Raw genomic sequence first — 16,389 nt, forward strand, 5'->3', positions numbered from 1 at the left:
AGTTTGTGGCACAGTGGTTAGAGTGCTGGGTCATGGGTCAGGAAGACCTGAGTTCAAATCTGAGCTCAGACACTTCCCAGCTGTGTGACCCTGGGCAAGTCACTTAACCCCCATTGCCTAGCCCTTATTGCTTTTCTGTCTTGGAACCAATACATAATACTGACTCTAAGATGGAAGGTAAGAGTTTTGTTGTTTTTTTTTTAAAGAAGCCTATTGAATTATGGATGTATAAGATAATGGGCCACCTGTAAGGCTGTGGAAGCCAAAGCGCCTGTGTTGAGTGTGGGGTATGTGACGCTTACAAAGATAACCACCATCTGGACCAGTTCCTCCCCTTGCCCTTTGAGTCTGTTTCAATGGCCAAAGACTCCACGATGCCTGTTCTTTTTGTTTTGGGGGCTATTTTTGGTACTTAGAGATTCCCAAAGAAAAAGCACATAGGTCAATGATGTTCAAAGCAATGGCTTTTATTTGGTGTGTTTTTAACTCACACATGTGAAAGGTACTTAACCTGAGACATCTGTGGGGAAGAGGAAGAAGGTGAGCTGGCCAGAGGTAACTGCTGCTCCCTATCATTAAGAACTGACCAGCTATGGGGCATGGGTCCTTGTGTCCTGAATGCAACAATGGTATAGAAGCATGTGTATGCTGCCATATTTCTCATTGTGGTATAGACTTTGGAGGTAGAAGCACTGATCATCCCATCCTCTTGTCAAGTTTTCTGTTCCCTGAGGTGGAATGCCCAATATGCATCCATCCATGGGGAGGCATCGCTGTGCTTATGATTTTTTTTCTCCAAATATTTTATTTCCTCCAATTACGTGTAAATTTTTTAAAACATCCTTTTTCTTTTTAAAATTTGAGCTCCAAATTCTCTCCCTCCATCCCTCCCTCCCTTCTCTCCTCTTTGAGAAGGCAATTTGAAGTAGGTTATACATGTGCAGCCACGTGCACCTGATTTTTATCCCAAGAAGTGACCTGTTTAGAATGTACGTAAGGCAAGGTTCCCCTCCCTGTCATGGTGGTAGGAGTATGCTGATGTTGCTTTTAATGTACAATTACAATTTTTTTGGTTTTGTGTTAAGATTCTGGAAGCCTGCTCATTCCTTTGGAAAAGGTCCAATGAAGTAATGAGCCAACTGAGTCTGGGGAAGTAGACCAAGATGGTACCCAAGGGCAGGTGGAACTGGCCACTTATTAAATATGCTTTTTATTTGCATGTATGTCCCATTTCCCTTACCAAACTGGAAGCACATGTGGGCAGGAGCTGCAGTTCAACTTTTTATTCATAGGTCTTGGCATGGTGCATTACAGTCACTTAGTCAATAAGCATTTATTAGGCACCTACTACATGCCAGGCACATTGTTCACTAATAGTGAGCCCTGAATACATGGAAGTGTTGTTGAAGGGATTCTTGGATCATAGATCTAGAACAAAGAAGGCTCCTTTGTTGTTAAATCATTTAAGTTGTGTCTGATTGTTTGTGATTGCATTTGAGGTTTTCTCAGCAAAGATGCTGGAGTGGTTTGCCATTTCCTTCTCCAGATCATTTTACAGATAAGGAAACTGAGGCTAACAGGGTTAAGTAACTTGTCCAAAATCACACAGCTAGGAAGTGTCTGGGATCATATTTGAACTCGGGTCTTCCTGACTCTAGGTCTGGGTCTCTATCCACTTTGCCATCTAACTGCCTAAGCAAAAAGCCCCTTGGCAACTCATCTAGTCCAGCTCCTTTATTTCACAGATGAAAGATTTCATCTCACAAATGAGGAACTGAGGCTGAGTGAGGATAAGTCTACAGTCATACAGTGAGTATGTTGTGGGGCCAGGATGAATTGAGATCATCATGCCAGTTATCTCCACTACAGAGATGCGTCTCTACAATGATTTATTTATTTAAATCCTCACCTTCTGTCTTAGAATCAATAGCATGTATCTGTTCTAAGGCAGAAGAGCACTAAGGGCTAGGCAATGGAAGGTAAGTAACTTGCCCAGGGTTCCACAGCTAGGAAGTATCTGAGACCACATTTGAACACAGGACCTTTGTCTTTCATCTTGTCTCTCTACCCATTGAGCCATGTAGCTGCCCCTCTCTACAATGATTTTATTGTGTCTACTGGGTGCTGAGAGTCCTAGCTCATTGCTGCCCTCCTGGAGCTTATGCTCTACCATGAACATAAATGACTATGAACTCCAATGCAGCTATATTATCCAGAGCACATGGGAAGAACAGAGGAAAAGTACAACTCAAGGACAACGGGATGCTGAGAAATGCCAACACAGACCCAAGGGTCCCAAGTAAGCACCACCTCCCTCTGCCTGGCCTTAATGTTCCCTTCCCTTCAGTAAATCCCTCAAGGGTATGCATCTGTATAATGTACCACTGCCAGATCTTGAGAAAATATGAAATCCTGGAGCATACAGACTGCAGAATTTTTTCCCCTGTGCCTTCAGTACCTCGTAAGGTGCATAGGTGTTTAATAACCATTTGTTGTAAAATTGAAACTGGCTCTTGGGATGGGACTTGGAAAGATGGTGAGATTCTGCTTCAGGCTAGGAGAGGGAGTTGAATATATATTGAGATTCAGGTTAGGGTAGAACCAGAAGGGGGCAACTAGGTGGCACAGTGGACAAAATGCCAGGCCTGAAATCAGAAAGACTCATCTTCCTGAGTTCAAATCTGGCCTCAGACACTTCTTAGCTGTGTGACCCTAGGCAAGTCACTTCACCCTGTTTGCCTTAGTTTCCTCATCTATAAAATGAGCCAGAGAAGGAAATGGCAAACCACTCCAGTATCTTTTTCAATAAAACCATAAATGGTGTCAAAAAAGTCAGACATAACTGAAAAAGATTGAATAGCAGCATACAAATTTTAAAGTACTACATAACTATCAGTCATCATCATCCATGCTACTAGCATAGGAACTAGGAAAGGAAATGACCTCAGAGTTGAGGTCTCCAACCCGGGCTCCAACATTGACCCTCCCCCTTATCAATCACATTGACCATGGACAAATGCCTTGACCTTTCCAAAGCACTATTTTCTCATGTGTCAAATGGGTATGATGATTTCTGCCTCAGTTGTTATGAGGATCCACAGAGATGTGGGTGAAAGGGCTTTGGGAACTGGGAAGAAATGTAAGACCATGAGATCAGACTAATAAATACATTAGGGAATGTGGGGGATAGGACCCAGAAACCTTTTGGCCAACTGTGCCTGGGAGTCTCTCAATATACTTAGATGTTTCTGAAATATCTCTTTCTACTTCCCCATAAAATACTTCATTGCAATGTGAACGGGCATCTGTCACCTGATAACCAGAACTGTGGAGTCTGAATCCTTTGATCCTCTGAATGAGCCAAGCAAGGTGTTGAAAATAGAGTTTATTGTTGTCACTGATATTTGAAAATTTACTGAACAAAATACATGGCCCACTCTATAAAGACAGTTTTTGAGTGGATTTTTTTTACAAGCAATCAAAATAACCCATCTGGGATAACTTCTTCCTGGTTTAAAGGATACTTTGGTAAGACAGCAAAATTTATTTTGCCTTGTAGTAAAGTAGCTGTTGTGTAGACTCTGCAACCATGTAAAGATGACTGCCAACAGTGGGGAGGCCTGCAGAGGCCACTCCATAAAGATTTGTTGACTGACTGACTGATAAGATAGTGGTGGCATTTTGAAAGTCACAGAGGAAATAGAAGAGTGATATTGGCAAATTAAAAAAAAAACACTTGAAAAGACAGACTGTTATCAGACAAAAGCTAATACCATTCTGTGGAGATGCTCAGCTGGGACAAGATGAAAAATGATCCAGAATCCTACTCCTCCAAGAGGCACACCAATATACATATTTGTTACTTGAACTTTACTGGGTTGAGGGAGGCACCATTCAATTATAACCAAGGGATTTCATGTAAACTATAGTTAGAAGTCTTGGCTGAGGTTGGAGAATTTCATAAGAAAATTGGTATGAAAACAATTTATAAAGAAAAGAAACAAAAGCATGTAGGGGCTGTATCCTTGGTATGTCTTGCGTGGCCACCCGACACCTATGTTGTTTCCTGGCTTAAATCCCCTTCTGTGGCTGATGCATCATCTTCTGTTGGTTCCAGAAAGAGTCTGTTGGGAGAACTTAATCCCTAGAACACGCAAGATGTCCCAAGGACCTAAAACTGTGCATGTGAGAGTGACTGAGATGGAAAGTGGCCATGGGGAAATGGGACCCAGCAAAGGGATCTGAGGAGTCTCATTTTGCCATCTACCTTCTCCCAGAGTTCAGCCCCTCGTAAAAAGGAAATAATGATGAGAAAAAGCAGTCAATATTTGGGAGTAAACGCAGCAAGCCCCCAACTCCCCATATGCAGTTAGTTATATGAGACAGGAAAGATAAACACCAACAAGAAACAGATAGGTTTTCACCCTAACCCCCCACTTTGAACAAGAGTGCAGAGATCCATGTGGGCATCCCTGACTTCTAAAAAGCTACCCGGGAGGCTGGCCAATCAGTTAACACCTTCTGGATTTTTTGGTAAACTTCCACAGGACTTTATGACGACTTCCATCTGATTAGAGAGAATACTGCATGGATCACGTATGTCAGAGTAGCAGCGTAGGCAAACACCTGTAACCGAAAGAGATGAGGGATGATGAGTGTGGGGTGTCAAATGACAAGACACCATCAGGAATCATTCTTTGCTTTATTCTGTTTGACCATGTTCAAGCCTGCTAACATCCATATGATTAATATTTGTAATAGAGCATAGAGCCTTTTCTTAAAATTATATATAAAAAGTGCTTTAAGGTTTGCAAAACCTTCGCAAAGCCACAAGGTTATTTGCTTGTTTTCTCCCCCATTAGGATGGAAGTTCCTTGAGGGTAGGGATCATTTTTTGCCTGTCTTTGTATCTCCAATGTGTATGGCACATAGCAAGCAATTAATAAACATTGTTGGTTGACAGAAGACACCTGAAGAACCCAGTCTCTAATCTCTCTAGTTACTCTTCCAAGGATTCTTCTTGTAATCAGCTCAAAATCTCTGGCGGTTCAGAGACCTTAAAGAAAAATAGGGCTGTTAAGAAGTTAAGAAACTATCTATTTTCTCCAAAACTTGGGTACATTCTCTGTTTTCAGTAGCTCTTGATACCCTGAAGGGGAAGAAGAACCATTGACTTCTTCCCCTTGACCACATCTTCCTTTAGGAAAACTCTGGACAGCTAGGGTATGATATGAAAGGGATACAAAAGCCTGGAACCTACCTAGAACCCTAAAGTTCTCCTCTCCACCCTTGCCACACATAAACTACCACATACTAGTCTTCTGGCATGCATCCTTGAGACAGTCTGCATTTTTGAAGGGTCAGAGTATGATGCTACCTGAAGATAATGACCTATTTGTGAGGTAGCATATTACCCTGAACTTCTAGCTCATGGAAATCAGCAAAACCTTTGCTGTCCTGTCCATGTAAGTCTTCTCTTCTCCAGGCTAACCATTCTCAGATCCTACAGCCCATTCTCATCCAGCATGGACTCAAGACTCTTCATCATTCTGGTTGCCCTCCCTCTATGCTCTCTTGGTCTATCAGGGTCCTCTCTAAAATACTCTCTTCCAACTTGAAAACAATATTCCTGGTCTCAGCTCTCCTACAAATTAGCTCTGAGACCTTGAGACTGACTTCTTTGGGTCTCAGTTTTCTCTTCTCTAATATAAATGGGTTGCCCCAGATAATCTCTCGGGTTTCTTCCAGCTCTAACTTTTTATGATCAAATGATGCTTTTCTTAGAAGTTGCTAAGGAACACAGAGACATTCATTTATGAAGGGAACACATCCATGTATGCCAGCCAGGTGGTACAATGGATAGAGCATCAGACCTGGACTCAGGAAGACTCGTAGTTAAGTCTAGCTTTAAGAATCTTCTATTACAAAAATGAATAATATGGAAATGGGTTTTGAGTGATAATATTTGTATAACCCAGTGAAATTGCTTGTCAACTCTGGAAGTGGGAAGGGAGACAATGGGAAACATGTAACCATGGGAAAAAATGAAAAATTAAATTAAAAATTAAAAAAAAAGATATTAGTTGTGTGACTTAGAGCAGGACACATAATCTCTGTCTGCCCCTATTTTCTCAACTGTAAAGTGGGGATAATAATAGTACTTATCTTCCAGGAAAGGTAATTGTGAAGATTAAATGAGATCGTTTCTGTAAAGCTTGGCACAAAGTAAGGACTTAATCGGTGTTTTTTTCCCCTTCACTCTATTCTTCCCATGAGATTTAGTCCATTAGGAGAAAACAGATAATATGAAGAAAGGAAGGATAGAAAGGGAAATTTTGTAAAGAAAGATCCAAGTAAGGAAAGGTCTAGAGTATGAAGTATTTCCTGGCCCTTGTTTTTTAGATCCAAGGGAGGGAATGTGAAGGATAGGGTAAATGCTCCTGAGTTTAATTTGGAACTCACCCTTTCCTATCATCCCACTCCTTCTTCCCAGCTTTCTCTTCAGACATTAGTTTGGCAGGTGAGGCCCTGGAAGCTTACCTGCTTCTTAATTGAATTTCAAAAACTGGTTTAGTGACTTGAGGACATAGGGTCAGAAAATTCTAGCCCAGACAAGTTATTTATCCCCGCTGTCCTTCAGTGACTCTCAGACATGCCTACAAACCATAATCCGTGCCCATTCTCTGCCCTCCCCCATACAGGATAGAACTGTGGCTGTAAAAATATTCTGGTTTTCATTGGAAGAAAATAATGAGTAACTCAAGTTAGCCAATAATAGTAATTTAAAACAACTCATCCAGGAACCTTTAAATATTCTCCATGAAACCAGCGGGCTTGGGAGAAACCAAATGAGGCTCCAGAGAGTTATTCTTTCAAAATGCTTTTATTGACTTCCCAAATGAGGGGTGGAGACATAGGGAGCAGATGAGAAATGGGTCCTGTGAGTGCTGCAATAGAATTCCAAGGGACATTAGAATAGCTGGCGGGGGTGGGGGGGCTCATTAGCTCTGAATCTATAATCAGAAAATCTAGAGTTGGATCCTAACTCTACCTGGTTGACTTTGGACAAATCATTTTCTCTCTGAATCTCAGCTTCTTCATCTTAAAAAATGCAGATGTTAATTTGGATTGATTGATAAAGATTCCTTAGTGAATTGCAAGCTTGACAGAGATCAATAGAATCAGATAGCAGCTAGAAAAACTAAGGTCATTTTACCTTTCATTAAGAGTATAGCATCAGGGAAGCTAGGAGGCATAGTAGATAGAACACCAGACCTGGAGTCATGAGGACCTGGGTTCAACTATAGCCTCAGATCCTTCCTGGGTGTATGACCTTGGACAGGTTCTTTAAGCCCTATTGCTTAGCCCTTACCACTCTTCTGCCTTGAAATCAATATATAGTATTGATTCTAAGATGGAAGGCAGGAGTTAAAAAAAAAGAGCATGATATCAGGGAAGCTAGGTGGCACAGTAGCTAGAGAACCAAGCCTGTGTGACCCTGGGCAAGTCACTTAACCCCTTGCTGTTCTTCTGTCTTATAAATGACACTGAGACAAAAGGTTAGAGTTTCAAATAAAAAAAAATGATGGAGAAGTGAACTCTAAGGTCCCTTTAGACCTAGATTCTATGGGGACATTTACTGCTCAGTTGTGACTGATGAGTTCATCTTACCAGTCTTTCCAAATTATGTAAGAAACCTTGCTTTCTATCCTTAACAATAGCTTGTATTTATTTAGTTTTAAGGTTCACAAAGCACTTTATAAATATTATCTCATTTTATTCTCACAATAACTCTGGTTAGGTGCTATTTTCATTGCTATTTTACAGCTGAGGAAACTGAGCAGAGGCTAAGTGACTTGTCTAGGATCACATAACTAGAAAGTATTTGAGGTAGAATTTGAACTCAGGTCTTCCCCACTGTAGATACATTGAGCTCTCTCCTTTGTACCACCCAACTGCCTATATATGTGACCTACACAGAGTTGTAGTACAAAATAATAGAAAAGGCAGAACACCTGAGTTCTACTCCCTCCTTTCACCTCTTACTGACTTTGATCTTGGGTATCTTGAATATTGACCCTTTGGAGCCTCAGTTGCCTCATTTGTAAAGTTGGGATATTACTTTATCTGTCCAAAAGCAGGGCCTGGACCAGATGATCTCAAATCTCTGAAAGGAAGTGTGTGGTTGTGGAAAGAGTTTGGGACTTGGATTTTTATCCTGCTTCTGATGCTTACTTACTGTGTGAGTGTGTGTGACTGTGGTTCATAACTCTTGGAGTTAGCGTTTACTCATCTGCAAAATGGGACAATACTTGCTTTTCTTACCTTGTAGTAATGCCATGAAGAAATGGATATATCAGCAGTAAGATGGTACCTTCCTCTTCTAATTAGAGAGATGGAGTATTAGGGGTGCTGAATGTTATATACACTTCCAGGTATTTGGTTGGTTTTTGTTTAATTGTATTTTCTTTGCAATTAAGATAGGGTTTAATGGCAGAGGGATTGTAGATCAGAAGATGATTGGCATAAAAGCAAAGAGGTACCATAAAACAACTACAACAAAAATAACAAATGCCCCCAAATGTAGGGTGTTTTATATACTTGGAGTTGTTGGTGTTGTTCAGTTGAGTCTGACTCTTTATAACTCCATTTGGGGTTTTCTTGGCAATGAAACTTTTTCTCCAGCTCATTTTACATATGAGAAAACTGAGGTAAACAGGGTTAAGTGACTTGCTCATGGTCACACAACTAGCAAGTATCTGAGGTTGGATTTGAACGCAAGATGATGGATCTTCTGATTCCAAGCCTAATATCCTCTGAGCTATAGCTGTCCCCATCTTGAATACATTAGCCACTTAAGAAATGTTTATTGAATGAATGGACTTACCACTGCAGAGATGTTTTCTTGGTAATGTTTAAAGGTTTCATTAAATCCAGTTATGACATGGTCCTTTGAAAGAATTGTGGCATAGGCTTCTAGTACTGAAGCGCTCAGGTAAAAGAGAGCTGCAATCAAGTGATAGGACACATCCTGGAAGGGCACAGAAAGGAACTAGTCAGTGGAGGGAATGAAAAGGCCCAGGAAGAGAGGAAATATGCAAAAGACATGACTTGATAAAGGAAAAAGTAGCCAAGCCACTGGGAAGCTGGCAGTGGTCAGTGAGAGGTAGTAATAGAAGCAGGACCCTCATACTCTGGAATCTTGTATTTCTCACCAGTTAGTACTAGTAAAACATCAACTGCAAAATCGGTAGTTTTGGCATTAGTCAAGCATGAATCGCAGAATCTGTATTGTTGATCAGTTAGTTACCCATTCTGTATCATCAATCACCTGTGCTGGATCAGTAATGTTCTAGATTGGGCATCAGCTTTGTGCCTGCTCTATATTATTAATTATTCAAATTACTCTTTGTTTAATTTAGCTCTGAACTGTTAGACATTATTCATTTGAGGTTTTCTAAGTCAATATGTAGCCCTTAAGGTATTTGTTTCTATTTGAATCTGGCACCACTGGTCTAGACTAAGAGTTTTTGGTTTTAACTTGGGAGTTCATGAACTTGTTTTTTTAATATTTGATAATTGCATTTCAATATAATTAAGTTTCTTTTGTAACCCTGTGTGTTTTATTTTATGCATTTAAAAACAATATTCTGAGAAGTGATGCATAGGCTTTACCAGACTGCCAAAGGGGATCATGACACTAGAAAAGTTAAAAGAAACTTCACATTTAGGCCAAGAACTTGGCTTCAGCTTGAAAAGCATCTGTGGGGCTTTGTCTATTCCTGGGAAGAGATCAAATCAAACCAAATGACCCCATAATTTATCACAGGCTGGCTGCAGACCACCAGAGGGCTGCTACTAGAACTAATGTGGTCTCCTGTCTAGAATCTCCCTCAAATACTGCAAACCCCTGGAGACAGACAGAGATCCTTTTTGTGGTACATGTAGTGATGCCAACATTCAGAGGATCACTTCCTGTATCTGGAAGGGACTCAGAAGCTATTGAGTTCCACCTCCTTATTTTAAAAATAGATTTTAAAATGATCCTTTTATATAACCCTTTCCTTTCTCCTCAGGAGCTATGCATGCCTTATAACAAAAAAAATTTTTTTTAAATAAGAGGAGAAAGATGTGGAGTGAAATTAGCAGAACTGGGAGAATGTTATACACAGTAACTGAAACATTGTGGGACGATCAAGTGTGATAGATAATCCCAATTTATGAGAAAGAATGCTATCTGTGTCAAGAGAAAGAACTGTGGGAATAGAAATCCAGAAGAAAACAAGATTTATCACTTGTTTGAATGGGTATATGATTTGGGATTTTGATTTTAAAAGATCACTCTATTACAAAAATGAATAATAGGGAAATAGGATTTGAGTGATAATACATGTATAACTCAGTAGAACTACTTGTTAGCTCTGGGAGGAGAGGAGAGAAGAGGAGGGAAATAACATGAATCATGTAATCATGGGAAACGTTTGTGTAAATTTGTAACTGTAATAAAATAAAGATAAAATTTTGTAAAAAGAGGAGAAAAAATACAGCATAACAATAAACACACAAAAAAATTGACATTCTAAGCAATGTTCCACATTCTGTTGACTCCCATCTTTGTAAAGGAGAGATAGAGGTTATCTTCTCATGTCTCTTCTTTAGAGCCAAAGCCTTTTCAATTTCTCAATGTCAGTTGTTTTTGGTGGTGTTCTTTTCATCTACATTGTTGTAGTCATATGTATTGTTCTCCTGGCTTGGCTTATTTTACTTTGCATCAGTTTCAATATATCGTTTCAAATGTCTCCATATTTATCATGTTCATTGTTTCTTGTAGCACAGTATTATTTTATTATGTTCATGTGTCACAAATTGTTTGGCTATTTCCCATTGAGGTGCATTTCCTTTGTTTCCAGTTCTTTGGGTACAGGGAGACATTCTTTTTGTCAAAGACCTTCTTGGAATCTATGCCTAGCAGTGGAATCTCTGGTTATCTCTGATTACTCTCTAGTCACTCTCTCTGGGTAATTCCAAAATTGCACCAGAATGACAGTACTAATTCAGTTCCACCAGCAATGGAATCTGTCGCTACACAACTCCTCTAACATTCTTATCTTTTGTCATCTTTACAGATTGAATGGGTGTGAGGTGAAACTTCAGGTCATCCCTCTCATTTAAAAGAAAGAGGCCCAGAGAGGTTAAGTCACTGATCCAAGGTCATATAGGTTATAAGTGGTAGTCAGGATATGAACTCAGGTCCTGAGATCACCCTTCTGACTTATCCCAGAACACTTCCTTTAAAGTGTGCTTGCCAAAGCCCATGGGAGAGGCTGTCCCCTGCAAGCATGGAGAGTCCTATAAGTCCTGGCTCATTGCCTAGGGTTCAAAACAGCAGGATTAAACAAAATGGGAACCACAAAACTATATGTTCATTGCTTTCTGAATTTCCCCCTCTCTTTTAGTGAGGGGTAAGGAAGGCAGTATTATCCCCATTTAATAGATGAGAAAAGTGAGGCTGAGAGGCAAATTCTCTTTATTTCATTTTAAATTCTTCATAATTTGCATGAGTAGGAAAATACTCTAAAGGTATTCTTTCATCTTAGTTAGATGTGGCAGAAGCAAGAAGAGCTGAAGTGGGTTGGGAGGAGTTTAAAGAGGTAAATATACCTCTATACCTCGCAGGGCCAGATATAATTCAGATCAACTATATGTAATGTTCCTCCACCAGGATTCCCTTAGGATATCTCATCTTGGTGTAGAGGTGACCCTAGGGCTCTGGGAGCCTGGGCCACTGGTATATAAGTCCTGAGGAATTATCACTCTGCTAGAAGTATTTTGAACATCGGTCCCAGGACAGATCATATATTGCCCAGCACATGAGGACTTGTCAAGCTAAATTTGGAGAAGTTTTTTAGTCATAGCCAACTCTCAAAGACAATCTGTGAAGCTGAAGGAAGACGATATCCTCAGGTAAAATGCAAATACCTTGAGGGAGGAACTGTTTAATTTTTGCCTCTGGATTCCCAGTGCCTAGCATAGTGACTGGCACATAGTAGACATTTTATTTTATTTACTTTTTTAAACTCTTACTTTCATCTTAGAATTAATACTGTTTATTGGTTCTAAGGCAGAAGAACGGTAAGGGCTAGGCAATGGGGGTTAAGTGACTTGCCCAGGGCCACAGGGTTGGGAAGTGTCTGAAGTCAAATTTGAACCCAGGACTTCCCATCTCTAGGCTTGGTTATCAATCCACTGAGCCACTCAGATGTCCCCATGTAGTAGACATTTAAAAAAAATCTTTATGTTTCATCTTAGAATCAGTACTGTGTATTGGCTCTGAGGCAGAAGAATAGTAAAAGATAGGCAATGGGGGTTAAGTGACTTGCTCAGGGCCACAGGGTTGGGAAGTGTCTGAAGTCAAATTTGAACCCAGGACTTCCTATTTCTAGGCTTGGTTCTCAATCTACTGAGCCACCTAGTTGCCCCCACATAGTAGGTGTTTAATGACTACTTCTTGAGTGATTGGCAGTATAGGGTATTAGAAAGCACACAGAACTTGGAGTCAGATGACCTGGCTTTGAGCATTGGCTGGGCCAGTTACATGCTATGTAACCATTAACAAAGTTTCTCCATTTCTCATGGTTATAAAATAAAGGAATCATATTCTAGGATCTGGGACTTTTAACCTTTTGGGCATCACAGTCTCTTTGGCAGTCTGATGAGACCTATGGATCCTTCTGAGAATCCTGCTTTTTAAATGCATAAAACTAAATGCATAGGATTATGAAGGGAATCCCATTATGTTAGAATATTGTTATCAAAATATTTACAAACATTAGTTCCTCATCCTAGGTGAACAACCCCTGGGCCACATGATCTCCAAGATCTCTTCCAACAGTCCTATGCTCTGTCCTGGGATAATGGAACCCTAGATCCTTTAGGAATGGAAGAAGGCGTAGTCAGTCAACCAAGAACCTCAGGGAGATACCAGTGGTGTCTGCCAGCAGTCTCCCCAGCAGCAATATGAACATATGTGCAAAGAGAAAAGGCAATGACTCACCAAGGGTATCCAGGATGCATCTCCACCATGAGCTCCAGCAAAGTAGAGGAAAAGCAGGATGGTTGTAGCCACGAAGCAGAACACAGACACAAACATGACCCAGCCCTGAACCATCGGGAATGGTACTCTGGAAGATGCCACCAGAATCCAGACCAAGCCTCCAAATATCTGCAAGGGAAACCAGAAGGGCAGAAAGGGTCATGTGACAGGCTCTGAATTGGGCAGAAGCATTTGAAGGATTTAAGTGCTCCAGATTAGTACGATTGGATGGACTTTGAGTCTTGTGGGTTTGAGGGAAGGTAAAGAAAAGATACAAATCCAGGGGCAGCTAAGTAGTACAGGAGATAGAGTGCCAGATCTGGCATCAGGAGGATCTGAGTTCAAATTTGGCCTCATATACTTCCCACTTTTGTGCCCCTGGACAAGTCACCTAATCCCAGTTGCCTAGTCCTTGCCATTCTTTTGTCTTAAAACTTATACTAAGACAGAAGGTAGGAGTTTAAAAAACAAAAAAGAAAGGAAAGGCAGAAATTCTCACTTAAAATGCTTTATCCCTCCAATCTCCTGTAAAGTAAATTGCTTGTCCTTTCTTAGTTTTCCTTATTCTTGGGTATCTTCTGCTTATTTATACTCCTTTCATCTCCCAGAGGTCAGCCTTATGATTTCACTGTTATAGAGAACTCCCTTGTGGGGAAACTCTACCAAAGAAGATTGAAATCTGCTCTGCAAGTTAAAATTTGAGTCTCTGCCTTCAAGGAGTTTGCCAAAAAAGCCCTTTGCTTGTAGCTCTGTCTGTCTAGAACCTACCCATGTCCCAGAGTTCAGTTCAAAAGCATCTCCCTCCTCTGCTCTTCTTGCCCAGCAGGAAGTGGGCAGAGCCCTTTGTACCCCCTCTTTCTGGATGACTGTCATCTGTGTAATCTGTAAACTGAGAAAACGTTCACTCCATTCTTCCCTTTGCCTCTCTTGCTAGAAGGGAAGCTCCTTGAAGTTAAGGATAGTTTGACTTTCAACTTCATTTTCACAGTGCCCAGCACCTAGGCGATGGATAGGGAATAGAACTGGGATTTTATTAGCATAGGGGAACTCCCAGGTGAGGAAACTCTCTTTACCAATGTTGGCTGGCACGGAGAGGTGTCTAGGGCACTGTGAGATTAAATCACTTGCCAGGGTCACACCTGACAGGGTCATTGGGTATCAGAGATAAGACTTGATCCCAGGTCTTCTTTGCTTTGACGCCAGCTTGCTACCCACTATACAAAACTGCCTTTGCATAGTAGCCATAAATGCTTAGGGATTGATTGCTTCATGCAAACCTCTGACAAAAATGCTGAGGAGCACAGGACCAAGGACAGAGCCCCTGGAGCTCTTTTCTAGAGAGCTTTTCTGTCACTGATTCCTTGTGAATCACTGCTTTTGAGGTCTGACCATTGAGCCTATTTTGAACCCACCTAACCGTATTATTCTACAAGTTTATGAGACAAGTGGTTTCATTTTTTCATTTGAGAGTGTAAAATTCAAAGAAAAAGACAACTGGCCAAGAATTAAGAATCTGGTTCAACAAAATTGGCACCAAGATTTCAGAACAATTCATCTTGACCATAGTAGGTACTAAATAAAGAGTTGTTGAAATGAACAGATTATGTGAAGTGTGGAGAAAGACTAATTCCATCTATTCTGGCATGTTGTGGAATAGAGAAAAATCTTTTGGGCATTGGAGACAAATTCTGGAGATATTTCAGGAGTGACTAGGTGGCACAGTGGATATCAAGATTCAGGCCTAGATTGGGAGCACCTGGCAAATTTGGCCTCAGACACTTCCTAGCTGTGCAACCTTGGATAAGTCATTTAACCTAATTTGCCTAGTCTTTTCCCTTCTGTCCTAGAGTTGCTACTAAGTCAAACCTAGAGACAAGAGTTCAAATCTGGCCTCAGATACTACCAAGTATTGAATCTAAGACAGAAGATAAGGATTTTAAAACAAGAAAAGATATGTTCCATTTAGGCCATCAAGCTCCTGTGATATTCATAATTTAGGCTAAATGGATCTAAATATAAAGCAGGAAGAAATATTAGTTGGGTTGAATACATGCCTGGTTAAATATACAGGTATGTATATTTAAAGCAGACCTGAGATTGCATTGGTATAAAGAACTTCTAGTGAGGAAATTCCCTATACTAGTGCAGATCAGTATCTGCTGGGCCATTTATAGTTGAAGAGAGTTGTCTTGGGGGCCCTGGGAGAGTAAATGATTTGCCCAGAATTATACAGCAGTATATAAAATGAGGCAAAACTTGAACTCAGGTCTTCCAGACTCCCAGGGTTGCTATGCCAATCTGCTTCTCATTAAGGAAAGCACTGTATTTAAAAACTGTTCTGACTAGCACTGTTGATGCCATTTTCCCATTATGTCTTTTTTTTTTTAGTTTCAGATTTAAGACAGAAGAGCAGTGAGGGCTAGGCAATCGGGGTTAAATGACTTGCCCAGGGTCATTCAGTTAGGAAGCATCTGAAGCCAAATTTGAACCCAGGTCCTCTCAGCTCCAGATCTGGTGCTCTATCCACCGTGCTTCCTAGTTGGTCTTTCCATTCTGTTTTTAACAAGTGCCCAACCACGTTTAGCTCAATTCAACCTAGCTGATGGGACAAGGTAGCAGTTGCATCTTGCTTGCCAACAAATCCCTTTCTAAAGCAAATACCACAAGAGAGCATGAATCTAATAGTCTACTCAGTGGATAGAATTGAGTTTTAGAGTGAAGTTGAACTCCCTTGGGTGTAACCACTAGAACTTCACCTATGAATAAGACATTCATTTAGGATTAGGTTCCCGCCTAGCTTTGTGCACCTTGTGGCTCCTTAAGGTGTGGTGATCACATACTTTTGGGATAGAATTATAGGTTCAAAGGATTTCAAGCTGAAACCTTGGACATCAAAGATTAGAAACCTAACAATTTTAAAGGCAGGAAAATTGAGGTCAGTGAAGTTGAATGACTTGCTCAAGGTCTCACAACTGGAAAGTGTTAGAGCCAGAAGGGCAGCTAGGTAGCTCAGTGGATAGAGTGCCAGGTCTGGGAGTCAGGATGACTTGGGTTCAAATTTGACTTAGCTGTGAAATTCTGGGCAAGCCACTTAACTCTGAGTAGCCCTTGCTGCTTTTCTGTCTTAGAAATGATATTAAGATGGAAGGTAAAGGTTTGTTTGTTTGTTTTTTTAAGTGATAGAGCCATGATTTAAGCCCAGGGCTTCTGTGCAAAGCCAGAGTCCTTTCTTCTACCCCTACACCAGGCTATCTTTAATATAAAAGTGAAATCAAGTCAACAATAATTTATGAAGT

General features: G+C 40.6%; 1 protein-coding gene across 1 annotated transcript in view; it reads right to left on the reverse strand.

Annotated features, from left to right (window-relative positions):
- Positions 1-3,370: 3,370 nt before the first annotated feature.
- MAL (mal, T cell differentiation protein) overlaps positions 3,371-16,389 on the reverse strand; it is a 44,089-nt gene continuing 31,070 nt past the window's right edge. The window contains exons 2-4 of the mRNA XM_001373716.4: positions 13,055-13,222; positions 8,888-9,031; positions 3,371-4,626 (exon numbers count right to left, since the gene is read on the reverse strand). Coding sequence (XP_001373753.1) covers positions 4,552-4,626; positions 8,888-9,031; positions 13,055-13,222 — 387 coding nt within the window. The 3' untranslated portion in view covers positions 3,371-4,551. The remainder of the gene's footprint in view (positions 4,627-8,887; positions 9,032-13,054; positions 13,223-16,389) is intronic.

Source organism: Monodelphis domestica, chromosome 1, assembly GCF_027887165.1.
Source record: "Monodelphis domestica isolate mMonDom1 chromosome 1, mMonDom1.pri, whole genome shotgun sequence".
NCBI lineage: Eukaryota > Metazoa > Chordata > Mammalia > Didelphimorphia > Didelphidae > Monodelphis > Monodelphis domestica.